The sequence below is a fragment of the Salvelinus sp. IW2-2015 genome, linkage group LG14, assembly GCF_002910315.2.
Source record: "Salvelinus sp. IW2-2015 linkage group LG14, ASM291031v2, whole genome shotgun sequence".
Lineage (NCBI taxonomy): Eukaryota > Metazoa > Chordata > Actinopteri > Salmoniformes > Salmonidae > Salvelinus > Salvelinus sp. IW2-2015.
In genome coordinates this window covers 4,833,233-4,849,446 of record NC_036854.1, presented here as the reverse complement: position 1 = coordinate 4,849,446, position 16,214 = coordinate 4,833,233, and the positions used below count along the sequence as shown (strand labels likewise).

The following is a 16,214-nucleotide window of genomic DNA, read 5'->3' as shown; positions in this document are numbered from 1 at the left end:
CGCATTTGGGAGGAGCACTTAGTCGACCATCTGTAGTAAGCAAACCGCAGATAGGAAAGGCGAATACAATAGGTGAACAGATAGCCTCCCCAGAGTCCCACTTTGTTCCTGCCGGTARATCTATCTTGCAATCATTTCAAAARGTCTCAATTTCGGTAGCCTATTTCTGGGAGAGTGGATGAACCGGTGCACAGATGGTGGCATTTGTGGTAATAAGCAAGGAGGAGGTTTTGAAACCGTTAGTCCYGGACCTATCTATGACAAACCAGTAGGCAAGCAAAAGGCACATAAATAAGGTTGAGCACGTAGGCTAGACTATATTGTTTATTTAGACAATAGGCTCTTTTTTTGTCAAGTCATGAGCAATTTTAAGGACATAAAGTCGACCTGTCAACTGAGCTCGGATAATAATTCCGTGAGCAGCAATGACTGGGATATGGCCAATGATGTGTTTGTGACCTGCTACGAGGACCCGATGGGAGAGAATATACACGGGGAGATGGACTCGGTCCAGTCCGGCTTGGAAATACACCTGCCTCCGCTGCTGCTAGGCGATCACCGTTTATCTCAGGACAGCATGCTATTGGGCCTAGTGGAGGAAGCTTACTCGGGCTATCATCCTCTCCCCGACTCGGGGACAGACTATTTGGATATCACAAACGACCTGAACTACACCGAAAGTGATGGGAATGTGACTACAAAGAAACGTAACCGCTCCACCAGTTCCAGGCACCGCGGGGAGGTCGTCACCGAGCTGGGACCAGAGGAAGTGCGATGGTTCTACAAAGAGGACAAGAGAACATGGAAGCCATTTGTTGGCCACGACTCTTTGAAAATTGAAGTCATTTACCGCAAATTATGTGAACTAAATCCCTGCAAGGTCAAATGTCGGAGTCCCACCACCGAACAAGAGGATGCCAGTGAGTCGGCCACGGGTTCCGAGCCCCAACTGGTAGATGTGGCACACGGGGGAGCTGTTCAAGCAGAGACGGCGACAGGGGACGCAGAGGTTGGAGGGGACAGAGAATGGGAGAAAGATGAACTCGACCTGGATTCCATAAGTGTAAACGTTGAGGCTGTTTGCGTCAGAGGTGGTCTCTACGAAGTGGACGTCAAAGACAAAGAATGTTACCCCGTCTACTGGAACCGTGAGTAGCCTGTTCTTATCACTATATACAATTCTTCTCTCCCTCACTGTTTGTCATGTTAATCCTGATTATATCACACCGATCCCCAGTTCTATTCAACACGGCTGCCATAACAGTCCCAAACCTGTCAGAGCACAGATTGAGCAACTGATACTGCCCATTCAATAGAGTTGCACCGACATCACCATAACCACAATGTAATCCCTCTGTATGTCCACAGAGCAGGACTGTATTGCCGTGATGAGGGGTCAGTGGTTCGTCGACGGCACGTGGCTTCCCCTTGAGGAGGACGAGAGTGACCTCATCGAGCTGGAGCACCTTGCCCGTTTCAGGGGGCACCAGACGAGGGAGACCTACGAGGCCGCCATTGAAGTGGTGACCACTACAGTGGACAACAAGGATGGTAAAGCGGATGGACTCAATGGCAAGTGGGACATGGGCGTGCCGCCGTGTGGGGCGTCGGTTGTGACAGTGTCGATGAAGGGTATATGTGAATGATATGAATGAACACACACCCCACTGGTTCTGCACCCAAAAACAAACACTTTGAATATAGAAAGAACAAAACATAGCTAGAACATCGCACATGGCTAAGCAAAAGCACATGGCATATGCTGCTCCGAAGTGCTTTCATTGTCCCTGTACCTAACTACAGACAACACTGGCTACTGTTCAGCACTACAGTAAGTGAGTCACTATACTGTGTGTAGGCTGTCTTTCTTTACTGTCAAACCATTTAGGCCAGCGTCACAAAGAAAGCTCTGGTCAGCTGAGCTCGTTTTAGCCGAGCTCCATCGAAACCAGGTGGACATTCAGAGGTTCACCTGAAAGTGAATACAAACTGTCATAGTAAAAATGGAAGGAAAAATGGCAGATTGACGACATACATGACAGCTGTGTCATGTTCATTAGGGTACGCCTTAGGAACATGTTTTAAAGCTTTTTGCTTGCAGAAAAGAAAAACAAGCGATTCTTATTGGACAAGTTCATATCTGTTTGGGACCATTTTCTTCCATTTAGTAACTACTGAACACGACTACTGTTTAAGTGCGTGCAAGTGGGACTTCTCCAAACGTCACTGGAGACTTAATTCACATGAACAGAATGAAGTCAATAGGTCTGTGTTAATTACTGTTCCTCGTCTTCCTCCAGCAATCCAGAGTTTGAAACTGAGCCGAAGCCATGTGGACTGGCACAGTGTGGACGAGGTGTATCTCTACAGTGATGCCACCACCTCCAAGATCGCACGCACTGTCACCCAGAGACTGGGCTTCTCCAAAGGTTTGTATCCCCACTGACATGAAATAGGAATCCTCTGTGTTCCACTGCCTACAATATGGTGTGTAACACCTTACTTAAAACCTGCAGGTACAATGCATCCTATAATGGTTATAATGTATTGTAAGACTTGTCATACGCATGTATGAACCCCTTATAATGTCTCATCATCTCATAACGATCCTGACTAAGAACTAGCAGACTTTTGTGGGATTTGCTCAAATACTTTGTTTTGGTACTACATAACTGTACAGTTACAGTAGGCTAATCAAGTTCAAGTTTTTATTTACACTAATATGGCGTTCAATACAAAGTGAAATCCATGCGCATACAACATATGAAATGGATAGGAGGATGACAACAACAACAAAAAATTAAAACATCCAGCAATTTATTGAGTGACTCATTAATGAGCAGAGAATGGGTGATCTTTTGTACCGTTCGGTTGTCAACTCTGGTATAATGTTGTCAGTTGGTTTTCTCCAGCGTGTCTTCCTGCCCTTCCCTGGGTTTCCCTGTGTTTCCCTGCTTTTCCCTGGGTTTCCCTGTGTTTCCCTGTTTCCCTGGGTTTCCCTGAGTTTCCCTGTTTCCCTGTTTTTCCCTGCTTTTCCCTGTTTTTCCCTGCTTTTCCCTGTGTTTCCCTGCTTTTCCCTGCTTTTCCCTGTGTTTCCCTGCTTTTCCCTGTGTTTCCCTGGGTTTCCCTGTGTTTCCCTGTTTCCCTGGGTTTCCCTGGGTTTCCCTGAGTTTCCCTGTTTCCCTGGGTTTCCCTGAGTTTCCCTGGGTTTCCCTGGGTTTCCATGTGCTCTTGTATATGGTAAAAGAGCTGGTTTAATTCCTCCTCAGCTGGCAGTAGTGGGACGCGTCTCCATCGGGGCTATGTGGAGGAGGCAGCGCCCGAGGACACCCCGCCCGAAACAACACACATCGTCTTTGTGGTGCACGGGATTGGTCAGAAGATGGACCAGGGCCGCATCATCAGGAACACAAGCATGTGAGTTACAGGAACAAGGAACTCAGTGACGATATAGTATAAAACTCTCTCAGACCCTGTCAACGGGTTTTATACAATCTAATATGTTTATAATATAGTAATATTATGGGGAAAGTGAGCAGAGTATGAGAAAGTATACCAAACATTGGAGGATTAAATCTAAGGTCCTCACGGAACCATTGTTAATGAGCAATTATTATCACCTACAGCACCAGTCAAAGGTTTGGACACACCTACTCATTCAAGGCTTTTCTTTATTTTTACTATTTTCTACATTGTAGAATAGTAGTGAAGACATCAGAACTATGAAATAACACATATGGAATCATGTAGTAACCGAAAAAGTGTTCAACAAATCAAAATATGTTTTATATTTGAGATTCTTCAAAGTAGCTACCCTTTGCCTTGATGACAGCTTTGCACACTCTTTGCATTCTGTCAACCAGCTTCATGTGGTAGTCACAAACTGTATGTTTTGCATTTTGATGCATTAATAATGCATGTATAATGCTTCACAAAGAGGGTATTCATAGGAAATATGACCAAATATTCTTGGTGATGTATTTTTTCTTAATGTGGATCTGTGTCTGTGCCATTACTCGTCTATAGGATGAGGGAGGCTGCTAGAAAGATGGAGGAGAAGCATTTCTCAGATCGTTCCACAGGACACGTGGAGTTCCTTCCTGTGGAGTGGAGGTCCAAACTGTGCCTGGATGGAGGTATGTGTGGCCACTCTCACTTTGTGACCTATTGCACTCCTATGTGGTCAAAACGTTGTCTGTGGTAGCATAGATTGAACACCTAAGTGGTGGAAAACATTGTCTGTGTAGCATAGGATTGAACACCTAATGTGGTGAAACATTGTCTGTGGTAGCATAGATTGAACCCTAAGTGGTGGAAACGTGTCTGTGGTAGCATCAGATTGAACCCTAAAGTGGTGGAAACGTTGTCTGTGGTAGCATAGATTGAACACCTAAGTGGTGGAAACGTTGTCCTGTGGTAGCATAGACTTGAACACCAAAGTGGTGGAACGTTGTCTGTGGTAGCATAGATTAAACTTCTAAGTGGTGAAACGTTGTCTGTGGTAGCATAGAATTGCACTTCTAAGTGGTGGAAATATTGTCTGTGGTAGCATAGATTGAACACCTAAGTGGTGGAAACATTGTCTGTCGGTAGCATAGATTGAGACCACCTAAGTGGTCGGAAAACTGTGTGTCTGTGGTAGCATAGATTGAACACCTAAGTGGTGGAACAGTTGTCTGTGGTAGCATAGATTGAAACCTAAGTGGTGGAAACATTGTCTGTGGTAGCCATAGATTGAACCACTACAGTGGTGGAAAGAAAACTGTCTGTGGTAAGCATAGATTGAACCCTAAGTGGTGGAACATTGTCTGTGGTAGCATTAATGTGAACAACCTAATGGTGATAACATTGTCTGTGGTAGCATAGATTGAACACCTAAGTGGTGGAAACATTGTCTGTGGTAGCATAGATTGCAGGGTGTGGTGTCTGTTTTTATCATGTGAGTAACATTGCTTGTGTAATATTTTTCCACATCTACTTTGGACCTCACTTTCAACTTGTTCTAAGAGGTAAATGCAGTAACAGCTGTTGTTGTGTAATGAAGACAAACAACTTAACCTGTGAACCCACTGGTCTGTTTGTGCTTTAGCCGTAACGCATGACAACAATACAACAGTTATTTACTGTACATGCTGTATTGGACTGGGCTTCTCACCAGACGGGTTGAAATGTGTTCTTTGTTGATGACTGTGTGTGTGGTGTGTGGTGTGTGTGGTGTGTGGTGTGTGTGTGTGTGGTGTGTGTGTGTGTGATGGTTGTAGACACGGTGGACTCCATCACTCCAGACAAGGTTCGTGGACTCAGGGACATGCTCAACAGCAGTGCCATGGACATCATGTACTACACCAGCCCTCTGTACAGAGACGAGGTGAGATCCTCTCACAAACATACACAGATACACACAAACACACACACTTATCATGTGTTGCATTGAACAGTCCCACACAGAAATCACTCTCAGCCACACACAAAATCTAATTGGTCCCACTGTTTGTTTCTGTAGATCACTAAGGGTCTAACTCAGGAGCTGAATCGTCTCTACAGCCTCTTCTGCATGCGGAACCCTGAGTTTGGGGAGAGTGGCAAGGTGTCCATCGTGTCCCACTCCCTGGGTTGTGTCATAACCTTCGACATCATGACAGGCTGGGATCCGGTACACTTCCGTCATGAAGAACTATGGGCCGAACCCGAGGTGATGCAAGAGCGCTGGCCAAGCTGTCAGGGGCGTCAACTACAAGAGGAGATGAGACTCACACGACTCAGGTAGGTAGACACTCACTAGCCAGGGTCATATTCATTAGGCACCAAACGGATGAACACAGTGGTCACTCAGTCGCCCACTGTAATTTGTCCCCAGTGTTAAATGTTAATGTTAATTTATAGTTGTGTGATAATGTTGTGTTGCATTCATGTCTAAAAGGTTACGAGATTTGGAAAATCAGTTTGCTGGGTTGCAATCCCCGTCATCTGAAGGCTCTTCTTCAGCCTTGAAATTTAAGGTGACGTTGACATATTCTTTATTCCATTCCTTCTAATTGTTGTGACAGACCTACTGAGCTGGGAATGAACCCTTTGTCATCCTCTGATGTTCTCTGCGCCGTTTATTTGCTTCTAGGTGGAGAACTTTTTCTGCATGGGTTCTCCCCTTGCCGTGTTCTTGGCGTTACGAGGGATCCGACCGGGGAACAACGTGACTCAGGATCACATCTTACCCAAATCCATCTGCCAACGTCTCTTCAACGTCTTTCATCCTACCGACCCTGTGGTGAGCCAACCAACTGAACCAGACAGTAGAGTCATTCAGTCATGCAGTCAGTCACTGATGGTATACTGAAGTATACTGTACCGATAAAGGATTGGAAGGTGAAAGGGGAAGAGCTTTGGTAGAGGCTCAGCTGCCATTTCCGCCTTCAGAATCACATCAAGCGGCTAGCTAGCTAGCGCAGCAAGATTTGGTTCTGGGTTCCAGTATCAAGATTGCTGATTGCATGATGGATGTGCTTAATGATGCCTATGGCTGTATTTTCAGGCTTACCGATTGGAGCCACTGATCTTAAAGAACTACAGTAACATTTCACCTGTCCAAATACACTGGTGAGTAGTGGATTGAGTATGTTTGAGAAGAATAGGTCAGAATGAGTTACACTGGTGAGTAGTGAATTTAATATGTTATTTTGAATATTTTAGTTCACAGTCAGCACACACACACACACACACACACACACACACACACACACACACACACACACACACACTAACACTAACAGATTGGGAACAGCAAATAATCGGCGGCAGAGCAGCACCCCTGGAGCAGTTTTGTATGAATCAGGAATTTCCATGTTTGTGAATGACATGTGTATATTGTGACCGGGTTCTACAGGTATAACACATGTAGTCCGACACCGTACGACCAGATCCGTCCCACGCTGCTCAACCCTGCACTGAAGGAGAGAGCATCCATCTCGGACACGGAGAGCCTCCCCAGCCCCTGTACCTCCCCCCCTCAGACCCGAAGACACTACGGAGAGTCCATCACAAACCTGGGGAAAGCCAGCATTATGGGTGAGAGAGGGAGCGGGAGAGAGTGGGGGGAGGAAGGGAGAGACATAGGGACTTTCTGTGTCAGATTCTTTATTTTTATCTCCTTGTTATTTAGACTTTGCTCTTTGTTTATCTTGTTGTTTTTTTATTTTGGACTTTCCTGAAATCGCCTTCTTTTGTTAGGTCATAGTGGAGAGAGTGGGCTGTTTGGGTTTAGTCAAGGACAGACCCACCCACATACACAAAAGTATTAAACCTTAAAATTAGTGGATTCGGCTATGTCAGCCACACCTGTTGCTGACAGGTGTATTATATCGAGCACACATCCATGCAATCTCCATAGACAAACATTGGCAGTAGAATGGCCTTACTGAAGAGCTCAGTGACTTTCAATGTGGCACCGTCATAGGATGCCACCTTTCCAACAAGTCAGTTCGTCAAATTTCTGCCCTGCTAGATCTGCCCCAGTCAACTGTRAATGCTGTCATTGTGAAGTGGAAACGTCTAGGAGCAACAAAGGCTCAGCCTCGGGCCAGCTGAGTGTTGAAGCGTGTAGTGTGTAAAAATTGTCTGTCCTCGGTTGTAACACTCACTACCGAGTTCCAAACTGCCTCTGGAAGCAACGTCAGCACAAGACCTGTTAGTCGGGAGCTTCATGAAATGGGTTTCCATGGCCGAGCAGCCGCACACAAGCTTAAGATCACAATGTGACATTGTCAAGCGCCGGCTTGAGTGGTGCAAAGCCTGCCGCCCTTGAACTCTGGAGCAGTGGAAACGTATTCTCTGGAGTGATGAATCACGCTTGACCATTTTGCAGTCCGACAGACTAATCTAGGTTTGGCGGATGCCAGACCATTTCTGTGCTTCCAACTTTGYGGCAACAATTTGGGGATGGCCCTTTCCAGTTTCAACATGACAAAGCCTCCGTGCACAAAGCGAGGTCCATACAGAAATGGTTTGTCGATCAGTGTGGAAGAACTTGACTGGCCTGCACAGAGCCCTCACCTCAACCCCCTTGAACACCTTTGGTATGAATTGGAATGCCGACTGCAAACCAGGCCTAATCGCCCAACATCAGTGCCCGACCTCACTAATGCTCTTGTGGCTGAATGGAAGCAAGTCCCCACAGAAATGTTCCAACATCTAGTGAAAAGCCTCCCCAGAAGAGTCGAGGCTGTTATAGCAGCAAAGTGGGGGACCGACTCGATATTAATGCCCAGGATATCAGAATGAGATGCTCGACGAGCAGGTGTCCACATACTTTTGTTTATATGTAATTGTGTGGAAAGATGTCATTTGATCTAGCTGAAACAGAAGAAGCTTGCATAGCTGAATCACTGTCCAGAAAACACAGCCTCAACAAATCAATGGAGAGCAATTAAGTATTTTAACAAGGATTGACACTAGAGGTCCTCTGATTCATTCAGGATTAGATCATATTTTTTTAAAGAACACTTTGCTGTATAGGACCAAATCTAAAGTAATGATTTGTAAATGCGTGGGTGTGCTATGTACAGTATAAATGTTATTGGGTTTTCCTGCCTATATCTGTGAGGACACATTAGTTGATTGATATGTGTTGTCCTGTGCTGTGCTGCTCCATGTGATTGTGTGTGTATGTGTGTGTTTGTATGTGTGTGTGTCTGTCTGTCTTTTAGTTTCACTGTGTTCTCCATGTCGGCAGGCGCGGCCAGTCTCGGGAAAGGCATTGGCGGGATCTTCTTCTCCCGCTTCTCACGCTCAAGTGGTCAGGTGGGCAACGTGGAGGAGGAGCCTTCCGATTCAGAGGGCGGGGTCTTGGAGGTGGATAATGCCGTATCAGGAGAGGAGGGTGTGGCTACGGAGTTAGAGAAGTTACCTGTAGTAGAGGAGACAAGGGAAATAGAGTCCTCCATATCTCGGTCCACCTCAGCTATCCTGGACAACACCACATGTACGTATCAGGGATGGAAATCAAGCTAGCCCGTGGCTAGTACTTTTCAGACCGGGCTAGTAGAAAATGTGTCCAACTAGCCCAACGGTTAGTGAAATGTTGTCTTTTCAATTATCGCATGACAGATCTATTTAACCGAAGCACCTACCCTACTGCTCTCCCACAGACCTGGATCAAATATGTATTGCAAATACTAAATACTTGAGGTGTGCTTGATTTAGTGTGTCAGGCATAATCAATCAACCAATCAATTAACCAATCAAATATATTTGTAAAACCCTTATTACTGCAGTTGTCACAAAGTGCTTTAACATTAACCCGGCAATACAACCAAGAAGCCAGAGCACAGTAGCCTAGAAAACCTCCTTGGAATGAAGACATCTAGAAACTCTGCCCTGTAACAAAAGACACCTAGAAACTCTGCCCTGTAACATAACCAAACCTGTATCATAATGAAGACATCTAGAAACTCTGCCCTGTAACATAACCAAACCTGTATCATAATGTAGACATCTAGAAACTCTGCCCTGTAACATAACCAAACCTGTATCATAATGAAGACTATCTAGAAACTCTGCCCTGTAACATAACCAAACCTGTATCATAATGAAGACATCTAGAAACTCTGCCCTGTAACATAACCAAACCTGTATCATAATGAGACATCTAGAAACTCTGCCCTGTAACATAACCAAAACCATGTATCATAATGTAGACATCTAGAAACTCTGCCCTGTAACATAACCAAACCTGTATCATAATGAAGACATCTAGAAACTCTGCCCTGTAACATAACCAAACCTGTATCATAATGAGACATCTAGAAACTCTGCCCTGTAACATAACCAAACCTGTATCATAATGTAGACATCTAGAAACTCTGCCCTGTAACATAACCTAACCTGTATCATAATGAAGACATCTAGAAACTCTGCCCTGTAACATAACCAAACCTGTATCATAATGAAGACATCTAGAAACTCTGCCCTGTAACATAACCAAACCTGTATCATAATGAAGACATCTAGAAACTCTGCCCTGTAACATAACCAAACTGTATCATAATGAAGACATCTAGAAACTCTGCCCTGTAACATAACCAAACCTGTATCATAATGTAGACATCTAGAAACTCTGCCCTGTAACATAACCAAACCTGTATCATAATGAAGACATCTAGAAACTCTGCCCTGTAACATAACCAAACCTGTATCATAATGAAGACATCTAGAAACTCTGCCCTGTAACATAACCAAACCTGTATCATAATGAAGACATCTAGAAACTCTGCCCTGTAACATAACCTAACCTGTATCATAATGTAGACATCTAGAAACTCTGCCCTGTAACATAACCAAACCTGTATCATAATGAAGACATCTAGAAACTCTGCCCTGTAACATAACCAAACCTGTATCATAATGAAGACATCTAGAAACTCTGCCCTGTAACATAACCAACCTGTATCATAATGTAGACATCTAGAAACTCTGCCCTGTAACATAACCAAACCTGTATCATAATGAAGACATCTAGAAACTCTGCCTGTAACATAACCAAACCTGTATCATAATGAAGACCTCTAGAAACTCTGCCCTGTAACATAACCAAACCTGTATCATAATGTAGACACTCTAGAAACTCTGCCCTGTAACATAACCAAAACCTGTATCATAATGAAGACATCTAGAAACTCTGCCCTGTAACATACCAAACCTGTATCATAATGAAGACATCTAGAAACTCTGCCCTGTAACATAACCAAACCTGTATCATAATGAGACATCTAGAAACTCTGCCCTGTAACATAACCAAACCTGTATCATAATGTAGACATCTAGAAACTCTGCCCTGTAACATAACCAAACCTGTATCATAATGAAGACATCTAGAAACTCTGCCCTGTAACATAACCAAACCTGTATCATAATGAAGACATCTAGAAACTCTGCCCTGTAACATAACCAAACCTGTATCATAATGTAGACATCTAGAAACTCTGCCCTGTAACATAACCAAACTGTATCATAATGAAACATCTAGAAACTCTGCCCTGTACATAACCAAACCTGTATCATAATGAGACATCTAGAAACTCTGCCCTGTAACATAACCAAACCTGTATCATAATGTAGACATCTAGAAACTCTGCCCTGTAACATAACCAAACCTGTATCATAATGAAGACATCTAGAAACTCTGCCCTGTAACATAACCAAACCTGTATCATAATGAAGACATCTAGAACTCTGCCCTGTAACATAACCAAACCTGTATCATAATGAAGACATCTAGAAACTCTGCCCTGTAACATAACCAAACCTGTATCATAATGAAGACATCTAGAAACTCTGCCCTGTAACATAACCAAACCTGTATCATAATGAAGACATCTAGAAACTCTGCCCTGTAACATAACCAAACCTGTATCATAATGAAGACATCTAGACTCTGCCCTGTAACATAACCAAACCTGTATCATAATGAAGACATCTAGAAACTCTGCCCTGTAACATAACCAAACCTGTATCATAATGAAGACATCTAGAAACTCTGCCCTGTAACATAACCAAACCTGTATCATAATGAGACATCTAGAAACTCTGCCCTGTAACATAACCAAACCTGTATCATAATGACGACATCTAGAAACTCTGCCCTGTAACATAACCAAACCTGTATCATAATGACGACATCTAGAAACTCTGCCCTGTACATAACCAAACCTGTATCATAATGTAGACATCTAAAAACTCTGCCCTGTAACATAACCAAACCTGTATCATAATGAAGACATCTAGAAACTCTGCCCTGTAACATAACCAAACCTGTATCATAATGAAGACATCTAGAAACTCTGCCCTGTAACATAACCAAACCTGTATCATAATGACGACATCTAGAAACTCTGCCCTGTAACATAACCAAACCTGTATCATAATGAAGACATCTAGAAACTCTGCCCTGTAACATAACCAAACCTGTATCAATATGAAGACATCTAGAAACTCTGCCCTGTAACATAACCAAACCTGTATCATAATGAAGACATCTAGAAACTCTGCCCTGTAACATAACCAAACCTGTATCATAATGAAGACATCTAGAAACTCTGCCCTGTAACATAACCAAACCTGTATCATAATGAAGACATCTAGAAACTCTGCCCTGTAACATAACCAAACCTGTATCATAATGAGACATCTAGAAACTCTGCCCTGTAACATAACCAAACCTGTATCATAATGAAGACATCTAGAAACTCTGCCCTGTAACATAACCAAACCTGTATCATAATGACGACATCTAGAAACTCTGCCCTGTGACATCTAGAAACTCTGCCCTGTAACATAACCAAAAGTACAAACTCAAGCTAAATCAAGTGTTCGTATATAAAGTGTTTGAAAAACCCAGGTATGCTCCGTCATATTGTTATGGGAAACCAGCAGTGAACTTTACTACGAACTATGTCCTTTTCCTATTTCCTTTTCTAATTCTGTTTGGTTACAGTATCTATGGCTAGTATTACAAGTGTTTGCTCTAACTCTGTCTTTCTTTGTGTTACAGTGGAGTTGGAGAGGCGCATTGACTTTGAGCTGCGAGAAGGCATGGTGGAGAGCCGCTATTGGTCGGCGGTGACCTCGCACACAGCCTATTGGTGTTCACACGACGTGGCACTGTTTCTTCTCACCTTCATGTATAGACAGGGGTATCCCACTCAGCTCTCTGAGGATAACCCAGAGTTATCCTAACCCACAGCCAACACACACAGAGAGAGGAACACACACACACACACAGACACACAGACACACAGAGAGAGACACACTCTTTTTCCCTTTTCCTCAACACATATAATAGTCTCCCAGTGCCAGTGTACACACAGAAATTTGCGACCAGACCGATTAGACATAACTGTGTATCAGAGACCACTTCACAGCCTGTGGTCAGCCTGTGGTAAGCCTGTGGTCATCCCGTCAAAGACCGTACCCTTTACCCTATGGTCCTAATAGTGACTGTTCCTCATATACCCACCCTGTGGGTTTATTGAAGACTTTACTCCCCAGGCACACACCAACCTCAATGAAGACTGTTCCTCTTTCCTGTGACTAAATGATGACTCTAGGATCAAGCATCTGTCAGTGTTCATTATCTTGGACTCGGCAGTGACTGTGTTGGTGTCGGACACAGCTTTGAGTGAGTCTGTGTGACTCCTGAAACTGTAGCCATGCCTCTAGCCCAACCTCTCCTCTCACAACTCCCAGCATCAACACTCATTTAGATGTTTAGCCTGTTGAGAGCGTTACATCCAAATCCATCCCTCAGAACATTGAAACCCATTTGATTTCATCATTTGATTTCAACCCGTTAGGTGGATCAAAGTGGATTGTTGCAGAAGGTTTGAAGTAGCCTGGTTAAACATTRTTTTTTCCGTTCAGTCTGGTTCGACCAGGCTAGGGTTAATGCTGCTTTATTGATGAGGTCATTGGACCTGAGCACGTGGTAGAGTAAATAGAATGTAGCTCTATAGACTACCTGTACTGCTATGATGATGATATGTTGAGGTACCATGTTTACACTAACTAACTAACTGAACGTTTTTATAAGGGATGATGGAAAGATGCTAATGTTAAGTAGACAATTTGAGCAAAGTTGCCATATACAGTTATTTGCTTGTCTCATAACTTAATGGCAGGTTCGGTCTCTTGGCTGATCCATCCATCGGGAAGACCACAGAATTGTTTTAGTTCTACCGTGAATTGTCTTGATCCAACAGAGCACTACTATATCTGTTTGTACTACTAACATGTTGCACATAACGCAGTAACTTTCTAGTCAGGCAACAAACAGACAACATATCAGTAAAACAAGAGGAACACAGGCACGAAGGACCCATGCAACATATTTTATTTACATCCAAGTAACGAAAGAGAGTTGCATTGGAGAGGACTGGATAATACACTGTACTAATACAATATACTTTATTAGAATCAATAATGATTTGGGTCAAAATGAAAACAAAGCATGCAGTATGTACATGCTTGGGCTCCCGAGTGGCGCAGCGGTCTAAGGCACTGCATCTCAAGTGCAAAACGTGACACTACAGTCCCTGGTTTGAATCCAGGCTGAATCCCATCTGGCCGTGATTGGGAGTCCCATAGGGTGCCGCACAATTGGCCCAGCGTTGTCCGGGTTTGGCCGTCATTGTAAATAAGAATTTGTTCTTAACTGACTTGCCTAGTAAAATAAGGTTTAAAAAAATGTCTTGCTGTTAGTGAGGGATTACAGCATGCAGGCTCATTTGTTAAAGGCTTTTAGCAAAGTAATTACACTAACATCAAATGACATCACTTACTTCAGATCTCTCTGCCAGAATAAAGCTTGCCATCAGGACGTTTTTTAATATGATTTATGTAAACACAACAGAGTTTTTTTTAACACAGTATCTGTTAGGATTACTTTTTACTGTCTTGTGAATGTTAGCTATTTAATTTCTCCTCAGATGTATTTGAAAGCCTCCCTTGTTAGATCAGACTGTCAGATTCCTAGGTATTCTACTCTGTCATCCCCATGCCTTTGCTCTAACACCTGGTTCCCACTACAGGGACGACCCAAATCAAACTGTGCTGGCACAGATATTTTATTTTCACATTGTCCTTTCTAGCATGGTTCTAACAGCTATGGTGGATGCATAACCAGACTAGGCCAGTACAACACAGCACAGTTTGGCTCTGTAGTATGAAAGGTTATTGAGAAACCTCTTAGTGAGTCTTACCCATGCTTCTCTCCTTGGTTCTTTATATCCTTGTTTACATGTCGTCCCACTGGGCACAGACGTCAATTCACTATTCCACGTTGGTTCAACGTAATTTCATTGAAATGACGTGGAAACAACATTGATTCAACCAGTGTGTGCCCAGTGGGATGTTGTCACTGTTACACTCATAGAGATGATAGGTTCATCGTCCTTGGGATACAATTTACCCATTCATGTGCCATGACGTGTAAGTGACATAGATGTCTTCTCTTAATTTTGCATAGAGTTGTCATTCATGACAAAATGAAGTACTGTACCCTAGGGAACAGTGGAGGCTGCTGAGGGGAGGACGGCTCATAACGGATGGAACGGTGCAAATGGAATGGCTTAAACACATGGAAACCATTTGATACCATTCCACCAATTCCGCTACAGTCATTACCACGAGCCCGTCCCCCTTCATCCATTACCACGAGCCTGTCCTCCCCAATTAAGGTGCCACCAACCTCCTGTGCTAAGGAAATGTAATTGTGATTGTGTTGTGGGCCGTCCTCCCTTCAGCCGTATTCCCTTTTGCCTTCCACCAGAGGACACTATGTTTCTGTCATGTCTCCTCTCCACTCACTGTCCAATCTACTCATGCTCACTCTTTTTAACGGTAGCCACTAGTTACGACAGCCACAAAGTCAAAAACCCTGCATATTTCTAAAATGTTTCTTCTTAAAATGTGATTTCAAACCTAACCCGAACCTTAACCACCCTGCTAAACTTATGCCTAACCCTAACCTTAAAGTAAGCACATTTTTGTTTTCATACTTTTTTACGATAGCCAATTTTACTTTTTGATTGTGGTAACTAGTGTAAACCATTTTTTTTTGTTCCCCCTTCAAATGAATGACGTGGTGCTTAACCTTGGTAAACCTTTTGTTTTACATTAAACTATATCTCTACAGCTGTCTGTCTGTGGTCTCAGTTCATTCAACATTAGGCCTACTTTTGAATAAATAAAGACGACCATATCAGTGAGCTTTGGAAATAGTGTCATGGCAAATTCAAGATTTTAAAGGGGAAATCAGCAGTTACTACATMTTTATTTGACTTGTAAATGAATGATATGTACCCACTGATTCTTGAAGAATATAACTTATAAATGTCTCATGAGCTTAGTTCAACTGTCACACTCTATCAGAACCCAAAATATAAGCTTGTTTTACTCCAATGTTTGTAAACAAAAAATGGAAACAAACACTATATAGCCTCAAAACATGGTTAAAACAATACGTTTGATGGATCCTTACATACATAGCTGTCTATGGATTGGAGAGTGAAAACATTTATCCAGCACAATCGCTCATCTTTTTACCAAACCAGGAGTGGGGGTGCCGTTGTTATTGTTTTTACTGCTGATTTCCTGTTTAAAGTATGACTTTGAGAGAGCAACCTGCAAAGAGTAAGCCTATAAAGAATGATGGTAAACCAAGATGT

General features: G+C 43.1%; 1 protein-coding gene across 2 annotated transcripts; it reads left to right on the top strand.

The window, feature by feature from the left end:
- On the top strand, positions 1-15,681 carry LOC111972742 (phospholipase DDHD1-like). Of its 2 annotated transcripts, none has more exons than XM_070446467.1 (13): positions 1-1,148; positions 1,369-1,551; positions 2,301-2,429; positions 3,270-3,417; positions 4,027-4,136; positions 5,262-5,368; positions 5,504-5,763; positions 5,921-5,999; positions 6,116-6,265; positions 6,530-6,594; positions 6,881-7,062; positions 8,726-8,793; positions 12,542-12,703. In XM_070446467.1, the coding sequence occupies exons 1-13, from the start codon at positions 359-361 to the stop codon at positions 12,611-12,613; spliced, it is 2,343 nt and encodes a 780-aa protein (XP_070302568.1). In that variant the 5' UTR covers positions 1-358; the 3' UTR covers positions 12,614-12,703. The 2 variants fall into 2 exon arrangements, with proteins under 2 accessions (XP_070302568.1, XP_023855575.1); XM_023999807.2 differs by having other exon boundaries at positions 3-1,148; positions 8,726-8,974; positions 12,542-15,681.
- The last annotated feature ends 533 nt before the right edge of the window (positions 15,682-16,214 follow it).